Source organism: Ascaphus truei, chromosome 22 (genome assembly GCF_040206685.1).
Source record: "Ascaphus truei isolate aAscTru1 chromosome 22, aAscTru1.hap1, whole genome shotgun sequence".
NCBI lineage: Eukaryota > Metazoa > Chordata > Amphibia > Anura > Ascaphidae > Ascaphus > Ascaphus truei.
In genome coordinates, this window is record NC_134504.1 from 15,336,893 (window position 1) to 15,359,618 (window position 22,726).

General features: G+C 50.2%; 1 protein-coding gene across 2 annotated transcripts in view; it reads right to left on the reverse strand.

Annotated features, from left to right (window-relative positions):
* Positions 1-2,043: 2,043 nt before the first annotated feature.
* KIF19 (kinesin family member 19) overlaps positions 2,044-22,726 on the reverse strand; it is a 75,096-nt gene continuing 54,413 nt past the window's right edge. Inside the window, exons 12-21 of one of the 2 annotated variants that reach the window (XR_012789879.1) lie at positions 20,731-20,929; positions 15,736-16,006; positions 14,331-14,452; positions 13,695-13,864; positions 13,118-13,223; positions 11,551-11,641; positions 8,597-8,994; positions 5,996-6,152; positions 2,968-3,847; positions 2,044-2,846 (exon numbers count right to left, since the gene is read on the reverse strand). Coding sequence is in view for 1 of the 2 variants with exons in the window: in XM_075580076.1 (XP_075436191.1) it covers positions 3,717-3,847; positions 5,996-6,152; positions 8,597-8,994; positions 11,551-11,641; positions 13,118-13,223; positions 13,695-13,864; positions 14,331-14,452; positions 15,736-16,006; positions 20,731-20,929 (1,645 nt within the window). In the remaining variant the exon portion in view is untranslated. Of the gene's footprint in view, positions 3,848-5,995; positions 6,153-8,596; positions 8,995-11,550; positions 11,642-13,117; positions 13,224-13,694; positions 13,865-14,330; positions 14,453-15,735; positions 16,007-20,730; positions 20,930-22,726 lie in introns of both variants that reach the window. The other variant, XM_075580076.1, reaches the window with a different exon arrangement.

Below are 22,726 nucleotides of genomic sequence, written 5' to 3' on the forward strand. Positions count from 1 at the left end.
ACCCAGCGCGGGAGTCTGCATACCCAGCGCGGGAGTCTGTATACCCAGTGCGGGAGTCTGTATACCCAGCGCGGGAGTCTGCATACCCAGCCCACCGGTTTGATGGATATATATGGATGGATATTGGGTGAGGAATCACAATGGTGACTGATCATTTCTTTCTGATAAGAACAATCTTAACTGCTCCGAGTGCAAATTTTGATTTGCGGTGGTTGTGTATTCGTATGCTGCGATGTGCGGGGGTTGTGTATCCGGATGCTGCGATGTGCGGGGGTTGTGTATCCGGATGCTGCGATGTGCGGGGGTTGTGTATCCGGATGCTGCGATGTGCGGGGGTTGTGTATCCGGATGCTGGGATGTGCGTGGGTTGTGTATCCGGATGCTGGGATGTGCGTGGGTTGGGTATCCGGATGCTGCGATGTGCGAGGGTTGTGTATCCGGATGCTGCGATGTGCATGGGTTGTGTGTCCGGATGCTGCGATGTGCGAGGGTTGTGTATCCGGATGCTGCGATGTGCATCGGTTGTGTGTCCGGATGCTGCGATTTGCGTGGGTTGTGTATCCGGATGCTGCGATGTGCGCCTCTCGTGTCAGTTTGCACCCTAACCTCTCCCTATAACTCCTCCCCTAACCTCTCCCTAAAACTCCTCCCCTAACCTCTCCCTATAACTCCTCCCCTAACCTCTCCCTATAACTCCTCCCCTAACCTCTCCCTATAACTCCTCCCCTAACCTCTCCCTATAACTCCTCCCCTAACCTCTCCCTAAAACTCCTCCCCCAACCTCTCCCTAAAACTCCTCCCCTAACCTCTCCCTAAAACTCCTCCCCTAACCTCTCCCTAAAACTCCTCCCCCAACCTCTCCCTAAAACTCCTCCCCCAACCTCTCCCTAAAACTCCTCCCCCAACCTCTCCCTAAAACTCCTCCCCCAACCTCTCCCTATAACTCCTCCCCTAACCTCTCCCTAAAACTCCTCCCCTAACCTCTCCCTAAAACTCCTCCCCTAACCTCTCCCTATAACTCCTCCCCTAACCTCTCCCTAAAACTCCTCCCCTAACCTCTCCCTAAAACTCCTCCCCCAACCTCTCCCTATAACTCCTCCCCTAACCTCTCCCTAAAACTCCTCCCCCAACCTCTCCCTAAAACTCCTCCCCTAACCTCTCCCTAAAACTCCTCCCCTAACCTCTCCCTAAAACTCCTCCCCTAACCTCTCCCTAAAACTCCTCCCCCAACCTCTCCCTATAACTCCTCCCCCAACCTCTCCCTAAAACTCCTCCCCCAACCTCTCCCTAAAACTCCTCCCCCAACCTCTCCCTATAACTCCTCCCCTAACCTCTCCCTAAAACTCCTCCCCTAACCTCTCCCTAAAACTCCTCCCCTAACCTCTCCCTATAACTCCTCCCCTAACCTCTCCCTAAAACTCCTCCCCTAACCTCTCCCTAAAACTCCTCCCCTAACCTCTCCCTAAAACTCCTCCCCCAACCTCTCCCTAAAACTCCTCCCCCAACCTCTCCCTAAAACTCCTCCCCTAACCTCTCCCTATAACTCCTCCCCTAACCTCTCCCTATAACTCCTCCCCTAACCTCTCCCTATAACTCCTCCCCTAACCTCTCCCTATAACTCCTCCCCTAACCTCTCCCTATAACTCCTCCCCTAACCTCTCCCTATAACTCCTCCCCTAACTGCTCCCTATAACTCCTCCCCTAACTGCTCCCTATAACTCCTCCCCTAACTGCTCCCTATAACTCCTCACCTAACTGCTCCCTGTAGCTCCTCACCTAACTGCTCCCTATGTTTGAGGCCATGCTAGGCGCGCGTGCCTCAGCGGCGATTTGTGGCCTTGGGGGGAGACGCGACGGGGAGGCGTGGCCCGTGATGTCACATGACAAAATCAAATGAGTTTGTCTGCTCGGTAACCGCCTGCTCGGTAACGCGCTCCGCGGCACGCATCATGGAGGCACGGCCTTCTGTTCGCACCGCGCTAAGCCTGGACGCGGCCTAACTCCTCTCCTAACTGCTCACCCCCCCCCCCTCCTGCTGCCCCCGGTGCTCGCGCCCCCCTCACCTCTGTTCCCGGTGTCACATGACGTCACGTTGCCATGGCGATGGTGGCGTCAAATGCCGCCGCCACGCGTCAACACAGTGGTCTAGATCTCGGTAAGTTTAGGTTGCAGAGGCCTCATGCGACCCCCTGGAATTGAATTTAAATGTCGTGGGGGAAAGCGCGGGTCCTCAGCAACCGCTGCACCTCCCCCAGACAAATCTCGCGCCCCCCCCCCCCGTTTGTGCACCCCTGCACTGTAGCTCCTCCCCTAACTGCTCCTATAACTTCTTACTGACCCAAGTGACACAAAAGGACACAATCTGAAATGAATGACTTCAGTGTTAACCCATTGCATCCCGCCAACGCACGCGCTGAAAACGTACGTTATCTGTAGAAATGTCCTGCTTGCTCCGAGTGGCAGAAATGTTCTGAGCTGGCGAGGGTTAAGGCCAAGTGGTTCCGAGCGTGCCGCTGACGGGTAGCACGGGAAATAAACAGAATTTACAGGAAACGCAGAAAAAAAACGAAGTCTGAACGCAGAAAAGAAATGTGAGATCGTGGGACGTCATATAAAGAATTCCATCTTCAAATGACTTCGTTAAGATAATTGGTGGGTCCATTGTGACTTATCTGGTGACAGTGTGAATATGAAGAGAGTATATGATGTCCCCTATATTCATATAGTGCCCTGCAGTTCAATGTTATAGTAGACGTATGGGTCCTGCAGAAATGCAGACTCGTAGGCTGCGATACCTTTTAGCAGAGCAACATAAGGGTTTGATGAAATTACAGAGATTTCCAAACCTCGCAGGTCTCTTCTTCACGTGTACTGAGCTTTTCCAAACCTCACAGGTCTCTTCTTCACATGTACAGAGCTTTTCCAAACCTCACGTCTCTTCTTCACGTGTACAGAGCTTTTCCAAACCTCACAGGTCTCTTCTTCACGTGTACAGAGCTTTTCCAACCTCACAGGTCTCTTCTTCACGTGTAAAGAGCTTTTCCAACCTCACAGGTCTCTTCTTCACGTGTACAGAACTTTCCAAACCTATAGGTCTCTTCTTCACGTGTACAGAGCTTTCCAAACCTCACAGGTCTCTTTTTCAAGCATACGGTGAAGACACAACAGTACACTTATGAGGTTTGGAAAACTCCCTTTCATCAGTGAGATGTCCACTGACTGGTATCACAACCCACAACAAATCCATAGTGCCCGGTACAATTTGACTCTGGAGGCCCACATGCAGCCACCTCTGGGGAGGATCTCTGGCAGGATAGATCTCTCGGCACTCATGTCAGCCTCTGTAAAGGGAGAACGGAACCGTTTCATTCTTCCCAGAATCCCGAGCGGCGCCGATTACCGCTTTGCGGAATGATTGCAAACACCTGTTGGAATACACCCCCCCCCCCCACAAAAAAACGGATATGCCTTTTATTTATACTGATAAAAAAAAGTGTCAGCCTTCTACCCCCTGGCTGCGAAAGGGTTAAAATAAACTCTTCACGACCCTCCTACTATAACTCTCGTCAGTTCCAAGATACACACGCAAGGTGTCAAACATGTGAAATCCGTGCTCTGTTTCATCGCTCCCCGCTCCCCCCCCCCCCTCCCCGGGACTCCCCCCTGGGCCCCAGCGTGCGTCCGTTTTTCTGCGCTCGAGTAACTCTGTCCTTGTATTATTTCCGCATCCTGCCGTCCTTCCCAGAGATGTTGCTGGCGTTGGCGTGGATGTAGTTAAACCGCGGCCGCTGATTGGTCGATCGGTCTTTCTTGATGCTGCCGGGTTGGCTGAGCTGGTTTCCTGCACCTAGAGACGAAAAAAAAAAAACGACACTCAGATTCTCCGCCGAAATCACACAACCATACGCTTCAGCGCAGGAGACACGCGGCGGCTTTTTACTCTGTCGCGAGGGCATCGAGCATATTTGAAACACATTGTTTATTTTAAAAGGGGTACTCTCGGAACCGCGTGTTGCGTCAATCCATATTTAAAGACCCCTTCCCAACGGGGTTGACTATTCTGCAAGTTCTTGCGTGGCCCAATCCGTGCGGGAAAAAAAAAGGTCTTTTTTATTAGACGCGGTTTCACGGCCGGTTTTGCCAATCCGGTCGGTTTTCGACGATAGGAATTCTCGCGGCTCCGTTAACAGAACCCGCTTCTAATAACTCACCGTGTCTTTTTCTCGTCTCCTTCAGCGCTGGCGAGATTGGGATTGCGACTTCCAGCCAGAGCCTGAAATATGGGGTTTGGCTGAGAGAGAAAGAGCGCAAAACCCAATTTCTCAGCAAAACCCCAGAGGTCAAACTGCGGATGGAGTTAGCACCAAGTACTGTAGTTGATATGTTTTTTTTTGGGTGGTCATGGTTAGGGTGCCTGCACCCCCTCTACCTGCTCCCTCCTCGGTCGCGCCCGCCCCCCTGGCGTATAATGACGCTGCGGGGTCATGTGACATCCTGTCATGGGACCCGCGGCGTCGTTTGCCGCGTGTGATGTCACGTCACATCACCCTGCGGCGTTGCCATGGCGACGCGTCACACAGCCGGCTGAAATAAGGTAAGTGGAGTGTTGCGGGGGCCTCGCGCGTTCCCCGGCATTAAATTAAACACCTGGGGGAAGAGTGCGGGGGCCTCTGCAACTGCCCGCGCCCTCCCCGCCCCCCCCAGAAGAATCTCCTGCCCCTCAGTTTGCGCACCGCTGGGTTAGGCAGTGAACCCTGCGCGTGCGCGTCTGACGGTGGCGCCACGTAAGTTGCGGTCTCCTTCACTTGATAATGGATTCCTGCTTAATTCGCCCTATCTGCAGCCTGAATATACAAATGAACAAGCTGGGGAGGTCAGCGCTCACACCTCTGACTGTAATGACAAGTAATCGCTGTGTCAAACAGCTGGCGATTCCTCTCCTGGTATAATGCTGACATATTAACTAGGTGCTCACCCACATACTACACCCTACCCCCCGCGTTTCCATTATAGCGACTCCTTTTATTGAGAGATCCACTTTAGGGATCCGATTATTGCCTGTCCCCACCCCCATAGGATCCGGTGTGTTTACTTTGACCCTCGTCACTGGGTGATTGGTCCGCCTGTATGTGTCATTTTAAAGCCCTATATTTTATTGCTTGTGAATAATAAAGTTTTTTTTTTTTTTTTTTTTTTTACATTATACCAGTTATCATTCAGACTGGGAGGTTGAGGGCTAATAATTGGGTTTCTTCTCGTTCCAAGTTCTAACCATTAATTACCCTTACCCATGAGCACCGCTCCCTACTCAGTGCTAGTGCTCAGTGATGTGGGGGTACCCCGTTTAGTTCTCCTAGTTGATATGTTACAAGTTTTCCAACCTCTCGGGGTCCTTCATCAGGTGTAACAGTAGAGCCATAACAGGCTTTTCTCTATTGGATATATAGCATGGACATTTATACACACACAGTTTTAACGCCATTTCACTCCCCCCTCGCGTCTCCTTGCTGTCCTGGTCGCTTTTACATTTCAATAGAGAAATGCCGGTTATTATTCTACCGTTAATTCTCACACTGGGGATACCTGTTTCTACCTTTTCTTATTTCCCACGTGCACTGTAACCATATATCCCTCGTACACACACACTGTGTATAACATTATGTTGATGCCACACCTGATGAAGGATCCTGAGAGGTTGGAAAGCTTGTAACAGATCAACTACTTGTTGGTCCAATAAAAAAGGTATCATACTCCCTACTCCCTGCTTTATTACTGATGGTTATTAGGAAATTGCTAGGATTAGGGCTGGAATACTAAGTGGCTCTATGTAAATGCTTTCACCACCACATTGCATTATGGAAAGCCGATTTACTTATCAGAGTTCAGATATAAACTCATGTTTTCTTTGACATGTGCATGAGATCCGAAGCAGTTTTCTGCCCTTGTCCCTATCACACAGAACCACCCCCCCCCCCCCCGGGTCCGCTGTATTTACCTGCGTGGTTCTGAGGAAGTTTCACCTGCGCTGTCGGGAGGACAGTCTTCACAGGTAAGCGGCTGTGGTGAGCCTGAGGGGCGTTTGTCTGGATCTTGTGGTCCGAGTTGCACTCCAGGGGCCGGTTCCGAGAGGGATGGTTTTTGGGCCGGACCAGCTGCAGAAACAGAATTGGGAGGTTAAACCCCTTGCAGGCGGTAGTGGTGCCTTCAGCACCGAAAGGGTTAAATAGCCGCTCAACATCCCCTACCGAAATGCAGAGCGGGTAACGCCCCGGGTTCTGCATTTGGGAATTGTAATAACCGGACCCCACGAAAGTACGCGAACGGGGGCTCCGCACTTCTGTAACCGCGGCTGGAGAAAACCCGGCATAAACTTACATGTTAAAATGAAGAAGAAGCCAAGAGTGACACGCACAGAGTGGCCCGTTTGCACGTCATTACCCAGAATCCCTGGCTGCAGGTGGCTGCTACCCACCCTAACCTGTTTTGCGTGCGGACGTTATAATAAGAACGTGCCGAGCGCGGGAACTCTGTGCGAGTTTAATTTTTTTATTTTTTAGGGCCACGCAAAGTTTTTGGCAAAAAATGTATTTCTTTGTGCAGAATATAAACAAAGTGCTGTATACGGGTCTCTTTCGTCCAAGGTACAGAAATAACTCACTCCAACTGTATGGGTGCTACCTAAGGATAATAGCGTCCTGGGAAGCCGATTATAATTAGAGAGGAAAGGGGACTATCCTTTTGATTGGGCGTGTGTGTATTCTAGGTTGGCCCTAGAACAGTGTATACACAGGCCAATGTATCTCTCAAGAATAGACTTCTGCAACATGATTCCCGTGATGTTTAGGGATAATAGTAGCCTCAGAGGTGGGTCCCAGGGTGTATGTGTAGGCACAGATACCTGAATGTATAGGGTATCTGTATGATTGGTTTAAAAAATACTAAACGTTACTACACCAGGAAATAAAATAAATACACTCAAACTGTTCAAATCAATTACAATTGCAAATGAGGGTAACTACAGTAGTATGTGCGGCCGGCAAAAATACTGCCCATTGTGGACAGATAAAGCCCCGTTGCCGAGCTTCAGCGCGATAGGCTCTAGCTATTGGCTGCTACTTGTGACCATTAGGTATCTCAGAAAGCTATTTATTGGGGTTTGACCACGGGGGCGTCACGAAGCTGGTTCGCCCTCATTGGCTGAACCAGCCCACGTGCGCTGAAGCCACGCGGCAGCCGGCCTGAAAACACAGATTTTCTTAGATGCCGAGGACGCTGCCGCTTCAACGCGCTCCTTTGCCGGCAGTTGCGCAGGCAGAGGGGCAGCTCCCGTTACAAAATTACAGCGCAGTGCTCGCCGTGCGCGCACGCAGCGACGCTGGCACCATAATCCCAGCCTAATGGTCACAAGTAGCAGCCAATAGCTAGAGCCTATCGCGCTGAAGCTCGGCAACGGGGCTTCATCTGTCCACAATGGGCAGTATTTTTGCCGGCCGCACATACTACTGTAGTTACCCTCATTTGCAATTGTAATTGATTTGAACAGTTTGAGTGTATTTATTTTATTTCCTGGTGTAGTAACGTTTAGTATTTTTTAACCAATCATACAGATACCCTATACATTCAGGTATCTGTGCCTACACATACACCCTGGGACCCACCTCTGAGGCTACTATTATCCCTAAACATCACGGGAATCATGTTGCAGAAGTCTATTCTTGAGAGATACATTGGCCTGTGTATACACTGTTCTAGGGCCAACGTAGAATACACACACGCCTCACCCTGGCATCCATAAGGAGGGCACCCATCAAAAGGATAGTCCCCTTTCCTCTCTCCCTCTCTTTTGCCCACGTAACCCCTCGAGTGCTGCATGACTTGGTCGCTCTATAATGGGCTTTTTGTTAGTTTCCTATGGGAAGATGGCGTTCTGCGGTCCCGAGGCGCGGGTCTGACCGAGGACTGGTCACATGATCGCAATGTCCGGGAGGGGGCTGCGAAACTCTGCTACCGCTGCCCCTCAAACGGTTAAGCAACAAGTCAACAGACCGCCTCCCACCCCCCCCCCCCCCCCCCCCGGGAAATGGCCAGCTTAGAATTATTCCTGTCGTTCAACTGGGGTGGGAGATAGCGAGTCCATGGTGGACACCTTCTGGTAACCCGACAGCCTTTGAAGTGGGTGAACCTGGTTTGAGTCCGTCCTGTCCGCCTGGTGAGCTTCTGCTGACCTCAGTCAGCTCACACTAGGGCTAAATTTACTAAGCGATGCTATTCCGTGAGACACCTGGCCGAGAACCCGATGTAAGATGTTTTATAGAATATGGGTCTCCATCGCCCTGGCCTCCAGGACCCTTATTTGGTTCTGTCCAGAGTAACACACGATGGGCAACCCTATAATTGTCCTAAAATAATAAGAGATTTCTTTTCATTCTAATTAAATTAATTGGGCCTGAGAACGTTCCGGGCCGTGAGCGAAGCGCGTCGGCGCTGTAACCTCTCATGTTTAAACTTTAACGGCTGAATAAATCACGGTGTGTGGACGCCTGAGGACCTGCTGCCGTGCAACCCTACCAAAAACCGGACACTTTGTATCACTCACCCCTTGACCCGTGACCTCGAACGACCGGGACCGTTTCTTCCTGCGTTTTACCTCCAGAGACTCCTCCCTCTTCTCCAACTTCTGCGCCCCCTTCTTCTGCGCACGCAGCCACCCGCTGGGGGAGTCCCGGCGGTGGTTGCCCCGCCCGGGGGCAGTTCCCATGTCCCCCGTGCTGCTGGACAGGTTGTCCTCGCTGACAGCGTGCTGGAGGGGGGAGCCCGGTAGCCGCTGGTCTCGGAATGGGGCGTCCTCGTTCTCGCTCAGCGAGTGCACGGACAGGTTACTCCTCTCTTTCGTGGGCTCCAGCAGCTGCAGGCGGTCGCTCTCCAAGGCCCGGGATCGGCGTCGGGCGGCCTTCACCGCGATGCTCTTGATGCTGGTCAGAATCTCCTTCTTCTCTGCAACGACCCAACCCCCAATCTGGTTACACTCTCCCAGTGCGGGGCTGCAAAATGGGGCTGAGAATGCACAGCTTCTTTGTGCTGTGATGTCACTCAGAAAGAGTAGTGGTGCTGTGCCCGGTGTATTATAAATTATAATCTAAACCAGATCCAAAATGGGGGGAAACGGACAATCAGCGGCGGGCTTACGTTTTTGCCATTCGGGGGGCGGCCCTCCTCCCTAGTGTAGTGATGTCATGTCGCCATGGCGACGCGATGCTTAGGGAGGGGGCCCACTCCGGAAAAGGTAAGACTCTCACACACATTTCCTCCCCCCAAAATTGCCACTCTAGGCTATAGACTGCTCGGCCTTATGGGAAAAGCGCCCGTGCCAACATTGTGACATGAGGTTTATTTTAAGAGGATTCATTCTGTGTGTCATCGTTTTGAGTCAATGCACAAAGGTACTTTGGATGAAGAGGTTTGGGAAGTGGTTATAGGAGCAGTTAGGGGAGGAGTTATAGGAGCAGTTAGGGGAGGGGTTATAGGAGCAGTTAGGGGTTGAGTTATAGGAGCAGTTAGGGGAGGAGTTATAGGAGCAGTTAGGGGAGGGGTTATAGGAGCAGTTAGGGGAGGAGTTATAGGAGCAGTTAGGGGAGGGGTTATAGGAGCAGTTAGGGGTTGAGTTATAGGAGCAGTTAGGGGAGGGGTTATAGGAGCAGTTAGGGGTGGAGTTATAGGAGCAGTTAGGGGAGGGGTTATAGGAGCAGTTAGGGGTGGAGTTATAGCAGTTAGGGGAGGGGTTATAGGAGCAGTTAGGGGTGGAGTTATAGGAGCAGTTAGGGGAGGGGTTATAGGAGCAGTTAGGGGAGGAGTTATAGGAGCAGTTAGGGGAGAAGTTATAGGAGCAGTTAGGGGAGGAGTTATAGGAGCAGTTAGGGGAGGAGTTATAGGAGCAGTTAGGGGAGGAGTTATATGAGCAGTTAGGGGAGGAGTTACAGGAGCAGTTAGGGGAGGAGTTACAGGAGCAGTTGGGGGAGGGGCTATAGGAGCAGTTAGGGGTGGAGTTATAGGAGCTGTTAGGGGAGGAGTTACAGGAGCAGTTAGGGGAGGAGTTATAGGAGCAGTTAGGGGAGGAGTTACAGGAGCAGTTACAGGAGCAGTTAGGGGAGGAGTTATACATTTGTGCCTGTAAGTTTTCTTTACTCTGTGTCAATTTAAAATATATTATCCTTAAGATTCCTAGTTTAAAAAAAACCTAAAACAAGCGCCCACTTCTGCCATTACGTATACTTTTTGTTGCTTTGCATTAGCAAGACTGAATTATAGTGCATGTCTAAATGTTATGATTCATGGTTCTTATTTTAAACATTATACCCCCTTTGTTTGGTTCCCTTTCTGTTGTCTCTAAACCTGTTAAAATCTTAATAAAATCTATATTACCAAAAAAAAAAATTATCCTCTTCTGTGCCTAAGGCCTCGGCCATGCTCCCTGCTGGCGTGCTGAGGCGTGCTGAGGCGTGCTGAGGCGCAGGAAAAGCAGGTGCTTTCCCTGGCCTTGTGGTTGCTTACCGCACGCGCTGTCAGCGGGCCATCAGGGGGCGGGCACGTCACGGGCCGGGGGCGGGCACGTCACGGGCCAGTGACGTCACAGAGTTGGTTTGCCGCTCACGTGACCGGCCTGTCGCGCCGGCAAGCGGGGGAATTTTAAATTCCCCTAAGACCTGCGCTTCCGCAAGCGCGCGGAAGCGCAGGTGAGCCCCTACTAAAGCCGCTCTAATTGCGGCTGTAGGGGCTCAGTGCTGAGCGGGAGTGCGCGTCAGCACGCTTCCGCCAGCAAGCGCCAAACATGGCCAAGGCCTAAGAGTTCAACATCAGGAGTAAGTAACCCAACAAGTGGGGAGTATACATGTAGTATAGATGGGGAAGCGCACAGGAGCAGGGGCAGCTCTGTGTATGTGCTATACTGTAACACATTGAGATAGGTATATGGATACACAGATAAACATAAACATACACACATATATATATATATATTTATACAGACAGACAGACAGACACACACATATAGATAAACAGATATATACACAGACAGACCGTCAAAGACAGACAGACAGACACACAGATTTTATATATATATATATAGATCTACACATATAGATGGATAGATACACACAGACAGATAGATACACAGACAGACAGATAGACAGATAAATACACAGATGATAGATAGATAGATAGATAGATAGATAGATAGATAGATAGATAGATAGATAGATAGATAGATAGATAGATAGATAGATAGATAGATAATATTATTATAAATAGATAGACAGGCAGACAGACAATTAGACAGATAGAAGGATAGATAGATAAATAGCCAGACAGACGGATAGATATACAGACAGATAGATATACAGACGGATAGATATACAGACAGATAGATAAATAGCCAGGTAGATACACAGATACAGGTAGATAAATAGACAGATAGATACATACATACACAGATAGATAGATAGATAGATAGATAGATAGATAGATAGATAGATAGATAGAGAGGAAGTCTCTCACCTTTGCGTGTTAGAGGGATCTGGTTGTCGCTGCTGTCAGGGGAAGAGTTTAAGTGCCCGCTTACACTCACCAAGCTGTCCCGAGGATGGTACTGTGAGATGGGCAGATAATTATTGTGGGGCACAGCAATCACAGCAACAGATAGTCCAATAACGAGAACATTATAACAGGCGGAGCAGACTCACACACTTCTCCCTCACTATAAAGCTGCTTCTTGGGGAGATGGATACAGCAAACGGAAGCAAAACGTGTGGATAACGACACCAAGGCGGCTTAGAAGTTACTGAGGGAATCTGTGTTATTTATATGCAGCCACACCGCTCACACCAATTACAAACAAGAATAAAAATGACCCGGTGCAAAAGGGAAGTAACAGCAGTTACTGAACACAGATAGTGACCAGGTGGCCACAAACGTCCCTATTTCATGCACTCACGGTCAAAAACTAAAGGGGAATATAAGGTGTAATATCCCCAAGAGGTGGCTGATTACACTCACTAGTCCGTGTGCCAAATAGTAGCAAAAGCGTTCTAACCAATAGAGTGAAATAAAATAATACACTTTAATCATTGTCAAATTATAACGCCAAAATATATGAGCATATTAAACGTAGTGACACTACAATTGGATTAAAAATCCCCAGAGCCGAGAAAACAAGGTGTCAGGAGATGAGACCGGGGCTAGTGAATCAAAAACCTTAATTAGGTGAACATCGATATGTATATATGCCCCTAGATGATCTAGATCATATTAATATATAATCCATACAGATACTGTATACAGAGAGGAACATATGTTACGGGCTAATAAAGGCAATAGGAATGATAAATATATGAAGCATGCAAATGCCAAACCCTAACACAAACGTGTGCACGGTGGTGCCTCAATCAATAGAAAAGCCACAATATAAATACCCCATTACAATGTATCAGTGCGTCGGCATAAGCAGGCAAAATAAAGCCCAAATAGAACCATATGCCCTCGCGTCTCCCAAGGTCTATCTGCCTCCAAACACCATCGCGCTCGTGGTCGTCACATGCGTGACGTCACCAGGCCCCGACGCGCGTTTCGCACTTCTTCAGTGAGAGGAGTCTTAGATATTGGCGTAACCATCAAAATATACCCGGTGGTATAGGAGGAGCCAAAGTAGTCGGCCTATTAGACGGTGCCTGGAGAGACAAACGTTGTCCCAGGCAACAGAACAACATCAGACAAAGTCTGGATGACGTTGCGGTCGTCGGTCATAGTAAATAAGGAAGGAGCAAACCGAGCCGTGAGCAAGGTAAACAACCCAAGCATGAAATCTCATTGCTTTCTTATTTGCACCATTTTTTGCACTTTTTTGGTGCGTACCAATCTATAAATATTCCCGTGTTGCCCGGCGGTGTATATTTGCCGGCATGGAAGTGTTTTCTACGGCTGTGCCTACGGTTGTGCCTATGGCTGCTACCTTTCACGTCACGGTGGCATTAAGTGATGGGTCCTGTTACTCTGGTGCAATCTCACCCCCCCCACCACTGCCATCAAACTGCCATCCCATCACACCCCCCCCCCCACCACCACCTACCTCCAGTCGGACCATTCCGTTGACGTGGATTGGGGGCGGAGTCACCACTAGGGAATTCTTCAGGTGCCGGGCGCGGGGACTGGTTTTAAACACTTTGTTTGTCTCGCTGGTGGGGGGGGACAGACAGAGTGTATCAGGACTGCCCATTAATCCCATTAACCCCTTCAGTACCAGAGGGGGCAGAAATGCATTGCAAAGCTGCTAAGTATTTTTGTACCCATAGACTGGGATCCACCTCTACAAGGAATGATGTGGGCCCATTGACCTTAATGGGATCCACCTCTACAAGGATTGATGTGGGCCCATTGACCTTAATGGGATCCACCTCTACAAGGATTGATGTGGGCCCATTGACCTTAATGGGATCCACCTCTACAAGGATTGATGTGGGCCCATTGACCTTAATGGGATCCACCTCTACAAGGATTGATGTGGGCCCATTGACCTTCATGAGATCCACCTCTACAAGGAATGATGTGTTCCTTTTCACCTTCATGGGGTCCTTCTGCTAAATGTCCCTCTTTTGGCTCACATCATGGGATCCCCAGTTATACACAGCTGTCCCAAACTCCCTTACCTCTCTGTCTCGCATATGAGGCGTGGGAGGATGTTCCTGTAGGAATCCCGGTGGAATAGATGCCCTTTGTCCGATCCAAGCGTTTTCACACTCTCCTGGTCGGAGTCCGGTTCCTGTGAGTTCTCTCCCGCCGTGAGCTGTGGAATTTTCGGCAGGGAGCTGTGACTGTCCTGCAGATGGAAACAGATTCTGAGGATCAAGGAACTTCGCTGCCAGAGATGCCAGCAAAGCAACAAATAGGTTAATCTAAACAAGAGCTTCTTAGGTCTATAATGCCACAACTACAGCCCCCAAATCTGTACAGTTATGCTGAAGAAGCTGAGCTTCCTCACATGTTATAGGAAGAGGGACACGAGGTTTAAGACTTGTAGGTTTAGGGCTACATCTGTAGAGTGGTGCTAAGCCGTAAGACTCCTCAAGGCTCATTTATTTGAGTTAAGGTACTCAGCATGTTGTAGTAAATCTGGCATTTGGCGTCATGGATTCATAGACGATGTTTTTCTTCCCCTGCTATATAAGATGTCTGCAGTTGCTAACAAATATCGGGTTTATTCTGTTATGTTTCTGCTCATCTGGCAGAGTTCTCCAGGTGTTCCTGAGCTGGGAATGCTGAATTCTGGTCCGCAACGGACATACCTTCAGGGCCCTGACTGCAACCTTGTCGATAATGCTGATGCGGTCCAGGCTGCCCTCTTCCAACTCCCGGAGGTAGAGCTCGTACAGGTCCTCCAGGCGGTGAGGGATAGTCAGGTTGTGATCTGCAAGGTAGCATTAGGATACTCATTAATAATTCCGGTGGGTAGGAACCTATGAGAGGACAGCAGCTCATCTGTGGGGAGCCATACAATATGCTACCAGACTACATCCTCCTCCTATAGGAACATCCTCCCTCCTCCCTCTTCCCAGCCTCTTACCTCACTCCCAGCCTTCCTACCTCAAACTACCTCCTACTTTAACCTCACCACTCAAACTCCCTCCAGCCTCCCACCTCTAGACTCCCGACTCAACCGTAACCTCACTCCTAGCCTTCACCTTCAACCTCCATCCTTCTACCTTAAACTCCCTCCTATCACAACCTCACCCCGTCTCCACCTTAAACCTCCCTACAACCTCCTACAACAACCTTAACCTCACCCCTAAAACTCCCTTTAGCCTCCTGCTTCAACAGCATCTTATTTGTAAGGAGCCATACACTATGCTGTTCTGTACCAGACTATATCCTCCTCCCTCAACCTCCCTTCAGCCTCCCATCTCAACCTTAATCTCACCCACAGCCTCCACCTTCGACCTCCCTCCAGTCTCCTACCTCAAACTTCCTCTTAACACAACCTCACCCTCATCTCCTTTCTCAACCTTATGCCCAGCCCCCTCTGCAGCCACCCTTCAACCTTAACCTACACCCAGCCTCATCCCTCAACCATCTCCCTGCTTCCATCTTCAACCTCACCCCCAGCCTCTGTAATCAACCCTTAGCCCCCTTCTCCTTCCCACCTCCCCCTGCCTGTGCCCCTAGACTCCATCCCACCTCCCCCTGCCTGTGCCCCTAGACTCCATCCCATCTCCCCCTGCCTGTGCCCCTAGACTCCATCCCACCTCCCCCTGCCCCTAAACTCCATCCCACCACCCCCTGCCTGTGCCCCTAGACTCCATCCCACCTCCCCCTGCCTGGGCCCCTAGACTCCATCCCACCTCCCCCTGCCTGGGCCCCTAGACTCCATCCCACCTCCCCCTGCCTGTGCCCCTAGACTCCATCCCACCTCCCCCTGCCCCTAAACTCCATCCCACCACCCCCTGCCTGTGCCCCTAGACTCCATCCCACCTCCCCCTGCCTGGGCCCCTAGACTCCATCCCACCTCCCCCTGCCTGTGCCCCTAGACTCCATCCCACCTCCCCCTGCCTGGGCCCCTAGACTCCATCCCACCTCCCCCTGCCTGGGCCCCTAGACTCCATCCCACCTCCCCCTGCCTGTGCCCCTAGACTCCATCCCACCTCCCCCTGCCTGTGCCCCTAGACTCCATCCCTCCTCCCCTGGTTTTCGAACCATTGATGATCCGCCTCTGCTGCTGGATGATCTCGTTGCATAGGCTGCGGTGATGCTCGAACCTCTGCACCACATAGTTCTTCTGGCGGATCATGTTGTCCTTGAGCAGGGCGTGGGACTGCATCTCCGTGTTCTCGATCTCCAGCTCGTGCACTTTGCACAGGAGGCCCAGCACCTCCCGCTGCTCCTCCGAGCTGATGCGCCTGGGAAGCACCTCCTCCAACCTCCGGGCCTGGTGACGGATGTCCTTAAACCTCTTCTCCAGCTCCAGCTGCAGGACAGTGGGCCCCAGCAATGGGAAGGTGAGAGAGGGCACAACAGGGAGTAATAGCCTAATACAGGGGTGGCCAACTCCAGTCCTCAAGGGCCACCAACAAGTCAGGTTTTCAGGATATCCCAGCTTCAGCACAGGTGTCTCAATCAGAGGCTCAGTCAAAGACTGACACCTGTGCTGAAGCAGGGACTGATTGGGCCACCTGTGCTGGCCTTGAGGACTGAAATTGGCCACCCTTGGCCTAATACCTTAATTATGAACATGTCAGTTAGATTTATGTGACCAAAATATATATCCTTCATTGATGAATCCCTCTTAACATCCCTTCTTGTTTTCCCAGCTCTATCCAATCAATAAGGCATCAGGAGTTGGGTTACCATCAGGCAATTCCATCCAGCCTTCTTATGGCCTATGGTAACCCAACTCCTCAGTGCCAGCTGCTCCGATAAGAACATTGTCCACTGCTCTGAAATCTACCGCCAGGAAATGTTATCCTAGCCGAGCCTCTGACTTCAGGGACCAAAATGCCGTGGAAGGGAGAGAACCTCACGTACCAGCATGCATTGCGTACCGATAATGGCAAAAAGTGTCAAATAATGCACTTGTGTCACAAAAATCCAAAGAAATGGAGGGAAGCAAAGGATGCACTGCAACTGGATAATTGTTTGAAAAAATATAGGGCAAACTCCAAAATAAAATCGAGGGTTATTTATTTATATGGACTCACACATGGGTGTAAATAACAGCCGCACCAACGCGTTTCGTCCCGCAGGACTTTATCAAGGTGTATGATGAGACACGTAGCTACTGTCAAATATAGCCCATAATTCGCGCCAAAAGTGTGCAATGACGCTCTGCGCACGCGCACTGATGCCGCGTCACTGAGTCAGGACGTAACACCATGCCCCACCAATCCCCCCCGAGCAAGGAGTGACACCAGAAGTGTGCGACCGCAACCACACTGGAACGCATGTCGCACATGCGCACCAGTGGCGCGCCGCATAGTCCCGACGACACGTCCCGCCCCCGAACCGGTAGAAGGGCAAGTGAGGACCCGGATTCACACCAGAGCGCATGCCCGCGCCGCCAGTGCACAACTGATGGCCGAAATATTTAAAAACAACAACAACTTTATTTAAACAACAATTAACAAAAAGACAATCTACTCGTAATGACTGTATATACCTAGAATAAAAACGTGAAACAAAGGGAAAAAGGAAGAAAACAACATATAATAAGTGAAGAAAATGAAAGAAAAATAATATTAAAGAAAAATAAATATTAACCTATTGATAAATAAAGAACATGTGGTAAGAAAGACACATATTGACAATCACAGTCACAGTCATCCATAACAAAATAAATATACATCCATTCATTACTAAGAAGAACTAATGAATCAATGTACACCATATGAATAATGGTATAAGTCTAATGACCGTGGTTGTCATATGAAAATGTTTCAACACTATAGAAACAAGATACAAGGTAATAGACCCAATAATAAGATCCACAAAGTGATATTAACAAATATATATTAAGATAGTTTAGATAATTAGATAATAATATATCAATAATTCAATATAGTTGTTTATAACCAAGTATAACTTCTATATGCCAAGGATGAATGCAGAAATATATTATAGATTGCAACAGGCGTAGAGTATAATATTAAACTTGATATAGACATACATTATAAGAAATCCGATCATATTCATAAATGGTAATTACACGAACAGAGTGATAACGGTCAATGATAATGAGCAGATGATACATATTTAATGTTTTTACAAAAAAATCTTATTACCTGCTATATCCATGGGGATGTTTATGCTATCAAGGTGGGATGTGCAATACTGACCATATTTGCGGTAGTCATGCAGACTGACCGCTAGGTCTGTATTTTTTCCTCCCCGCATAGGATGAAGCTATATATACTGTATGAGCCTAAGGACTAAATACAGTGTTCCTTTTTCTGGACTAACGTTCTTAATTACAAAGATGTTTGTGTGCACACACGGTATCTGAGCATCGCTCTACCTACCATTTTCCCACAACAATCCAAAGGCAGAAAAAAGGATTAATGGCGCTATAATGTCACCTAGTATATAGGGAAAGGATCTGGGGGTTATTATTTCAGCTCAACTTATAAGTAGGCGAGCAATGTGCTGTATAGGGAGAGGTATTAGCAGCGGGATATTAGGGTGTATAGGGAGAGGTATTAGCAGTAAGGTGTATAGGGAGCGGTATTAGCAGAGGGGTGTTAGGGTGTATAGGGGGAGGTATTAGCAGCAGGATGTTAGGGTGTATTGGGAGAGGTATTAGCAGCGGGATGTTAGGGTGTATAGGGAGAGGTATTAGCAGCGGGGTGTTAGGGTGTATTGGGAGAGGTATTAGCAGCGGGATGTTAGGGTGTATAGGTAGAGGTATTGGCAGCAGGGTGTTAGGGTGTATAGGGAGAGGTATTAGCAGCGGGATGTTAGGGTGTATAGGGGGAGGTATTAGCAGCGGGGTGTTAGGGTGTATAGGGAGAGGTATTAGCAGCAGGATGTTAGGATGTATAGGGAGAGGTATTAGCAGCGGGATATTAGGGTGTATAGGGAGAGGTATTAGCAGCGGGGTGTTCGGGTGTATAGGGAGAGGTATTAGCAGCAGGATGTTAGGATGTATAGGGAGAGGTATTAGCAGCGGGATATTAGGGTGTATATGGAGAGGTATTAGCAGCGGGATGTTAGGATGTATAGGGAGAGATATTAGCAGCAAGGTGTTAGGGTGTATAGGGAGAGGTATTAGCAGCTGGATATTAGGGTGTATAGGGAGAGGTATTAGCAGCGGGATGTTAGGGTGTATAGGGAGAGGTATTAGCAGCGGGATGTTAGGGTGTATAGGGAGAGGTATTAGCAGCGGGATGTTAGGGTGTATAGGGAGAGGTATTAGCAGCGGGGTGTTAGGGTGTATAGGGAGAGGTATTAGCAGCGGGGTGTTAGGGTGTATAGGGAGAGGTATTAGCAGCGGGATGTTAGGGTGTATAGAGAGTGGTATTAGCAGCGGGGTGTTAGGATGTATAGGGAGAGGTATTAGCAGCGGGATGTTAGGGTGTATAGGGAGAGGTATTAGTAGCGGGTGTTAGGGTGTATAGGGAGAGGTATTAGCAGCGTGATGTTAGGGTGTATTAGGAGAGGTATTAGGAGAGGTATTAGCAGCAGGATGTTAGGGTGTATAGGGAGAGGTATTAGCAGCGGGATGTTAGGGTGTATAGGGAGAGGTATTAGCAGCAGGATGTTAGGGTGTATTGGGAGAGGTATTAGCAGCGGGATGTTAGGGTGTATAGAAAAAGGTATTAGCAGCGGGATGTTAGGGTGTATAGGGAGAGGTATTAGCAGCGGGGTGTTAGGGTATAGGGAGAGGTATTGGCAGTGGGATGTTAGGGTGTATAGGGAGAGGTATTAGCAGTCGGATGTTAGGGTGTATAGAAAAAGGTATTAGCAGCGGGATGTTAGGGTGTATAGGGAGAGGTATTAGCAGCGGGGTGTTAGGGTATAGGGAGAGGTATTGGCAGCGGGATATTAGGGTGTATAGGGAGAGGTATTAGCAGTCGGGTGTTAGGGTGTATAGGGAGAGGTATTAGCAGCAGGGTGTTAGGGTGTATAGGGAGAGGTATTAGCAGCGGGATGTTAGGGTGTATAGGGAGAGGTATTAGCAGCGGGATGTTAGGGTGTATAGAGAAAGGTATTAGCAGCAGGGTGTTAGGGTGTATAGGGAGAGGTATTAGCAGCAGGATGTTAGGGTGCATAGGGAGAGGTATTAGCAGCAGGATGTTAGGGTGTATAGGGAGAGGTATTAGCAGCGGGATGTTAGGGTGTATAGAGAAAGGTATTAGCAGCAGGATGTTAGGGTGTATAGGGAGAGGTATTAGCAGCGGGATGTTAGGGTGCATAGGGAGAGGTATTAGCAGCAGGATGTTAGGGTGTATAGGGAGAGGTATTAGCAGCGGGATGTTAGGGTGTATAGAGAAAGGTATTAGCAGCGGGATGTTAGGGTGTATAGGGAGAGGTATTAGCAGCGGGATGTGGGGTGTATAGGGAGAGGTATTAGCAGCGGGATGTATAGGGAGAGGTATTAGCAGCGGGATGTTAGGGTGTATAGGGAGAGGTATTGGCAGTAGGATGTTAGGGTGTATAGGGAGAGGTATTAGCAGTAGGATGTTAGGGTGTATAGGGAGAGGTATTAGCAGCAGGATGCTAGGGTGTATAGGGAGAGGTATTAGCAGCGGGATGTTAGGGTGTATAGGGAGAGGTATTAGCAGCAGGATGTTAGGGTGTATAGAGAGAGGTATTAGCAGCGGGGTTCAGTTCTTGAGACCATATCTCCGGAAGGGATGTAAATAAATTGAAGATTGTGCAAATAAGCGCTACTTAAAGGATTCACAGTCTAAATAAAAAGACTAAAGTTCCTTAATATGTACATCATAGAGGAGAGAAGGGAGAGGGGGACATGATAGAAACATAAAGAATTTCAAGAAAGTACGGGAGAGAAGCATATTCCAGAGAGAGAGAGGAGAGCTAGAAGAGGTCATTCTCTGAAGCTGGAGGGTGAGAGACACAACGCCCCCATACGAGTTAATACATCTGTAACCTCTTTGCAGTCAGTGACAGTTAGAAGACCCCCATATCCTTAAAAAACCTAAATAAGTGGCCGCCCACTCGTGTTCTCGCCGGTACCTTCTGCCTGTGCAGCTTGCTCTGCTCTCCCACCAGGGCATGAATGCTGTCTCTGGCAGCGGTCACCTCGGGGGGTTCCATGACGTCCGACTGGTCGTCTCCCGTGTCCGAGTCCTTCTCGCTGTCGTCTTTGCCGTACGTCTCTTTCCTCCGCTCCTCCCTCCACTTGCGCGCTCGGCGCGTCTTCTCCTGCTCCCAGCTGAAACCGCGACACAGAGACGTCACATGTACAAGAAGTGGACGTGTTTCCCATGGGTGATAGTTACAGTATGATGATGGGTCGAGGTCAGTGGAGATGGTACGCCGGTCACATGCTGCCCACCGTACATGTCCTATCAGCATCGTGCATTTCAAGACAGCAATCGTTAAGGATGGAGCATCGCTCCTTGAATACTCCACTTCTTCTCTTACCGTGAACCCCAAAACTGGAACAGTCTACAGGAGACTCTCACAGCCGCCACCAGTCTAAGTTCTTTCATAACTAAAGCTGTCTCACAATTTAATCTGGTCTGCAACGGTTACATACGCCTATAATATATATTATCTGTAACTGTGCATGCAATGTATTGTATATAATGTACTAGCTGATATACCCGGCGTTGCCCGGGATGTAAATGCGTGAAATGATATGATGTAGTTGTTGTTCAAAAATTGTGGGGTGGGGTGGTGTGGGGGGGAGAAGAGGTGGGGTGGTGTGGTGTGGTGTGGGAAAGAGGTGGTGTGGGAAAGAGGTGGGGTGGTGTGGGGGATGGAAAATAGGTGGGTTGGTGTGGGGGTAAAAGAGGTGGGTGTGTGTGGGGGGAAAAGAGAGGGGAGTGGGGGGAAGAGAGGGGAGGGGGGTGTAAAGAGAGGGGAGGGGGTGTAAAGAGAGGGGAGGGGGGGAAGAGAGGGGAGGTGGGGGAAGAAAGAGAGGGGAGGGGGGGGAAGAAAGAGAGGGGAGGGGGGGAAGAAAGAGAGGGGAGGGGGGGGAGAAAGAGAGGGGAGGGGGGGAGAAAGAGAGGAGAAGGGGGGCAAAAAGAGAGGGGAGGGGGGGAGAAAGAGGGGAGGGGGGGAGAAAGAGAGGGGAGGGGGGGAGAAAGAGAGGGGAGGGGGGGAGAAAGAGAGGGGAGGGGGGGAGAAAGAGGGGAGGGGGGGAGAAAGAGAGGGAAGGAAAGAGAGGGGAGGGGGGGGAAGAGAGGGGACGGGGGGGAGAAAGGAAGGGGAGGGGGGGGAGAAAGGGAGGGGAGGGGGGAGGAGAAAGAGAGGGGAGGGGGGGAGAAAGAGAGGGGAGGGGGGGGAGAGAAAGAGAGGGGAGGGGGGTGAGAAAGAGAGTGGAGGGGGGGAGAAAGAGAGGGGAGGGGGGGGGAAAGAGAGGGGAGGGGGGGGGAGAAAGAGAGGGGAGGGGGGGGAGAAAGAGAGGGGAGGGGGGGGAGAGAGAGGGTGGGGGTGGGGGTGAGCGGGCTGTTTGTGAGGTCCCGCAGAGTGGTGGCAGGGGGGTTGGTGATAGTGTTCTGTTTCTGCTGTCTGGCGGTGGCGATGTGGGGTACGTGTGCTGATAGAGGGTGTTGTTGGGGGGGGGGGGGGTGCCGCATGGCTGGCCGCTCCACTTCCCGCCTCGGGACCGGGCGGGCCTAACGCTCGGAGCACGCAAGTGCCTGTGCTCCCCCTGCGGGAGCACCACGTGGCACACCAGTGGCTGTACCTCCGCCTACCGTGCGCGGCCGCCGGACCCGAAGCGGGGAACCTGAGTGCTAGACCCCTTCTGGCTGCCAGACCCCTCTGCTCCCCGAAACCACCCCTCTCCGCCGGCAGCGTGTTTGTTTTAGAGGACCCGCGGCGGAAAGTGCCGCGTGGGGTAAGGGCGTAGCAAATGGGCCATAGTGGTGATAGGGGGTGGCTCTGTTGTTGCAGGCCAGCGCCGGGAAGGGAGAAGGGGTGAGAGGGTGGTCAAGGGCGGCCAGCCGTTGAGGAGGGCCAGAGAAGTGATAGTTGGGGGTGGGGGCAAGTCCACAGGGTT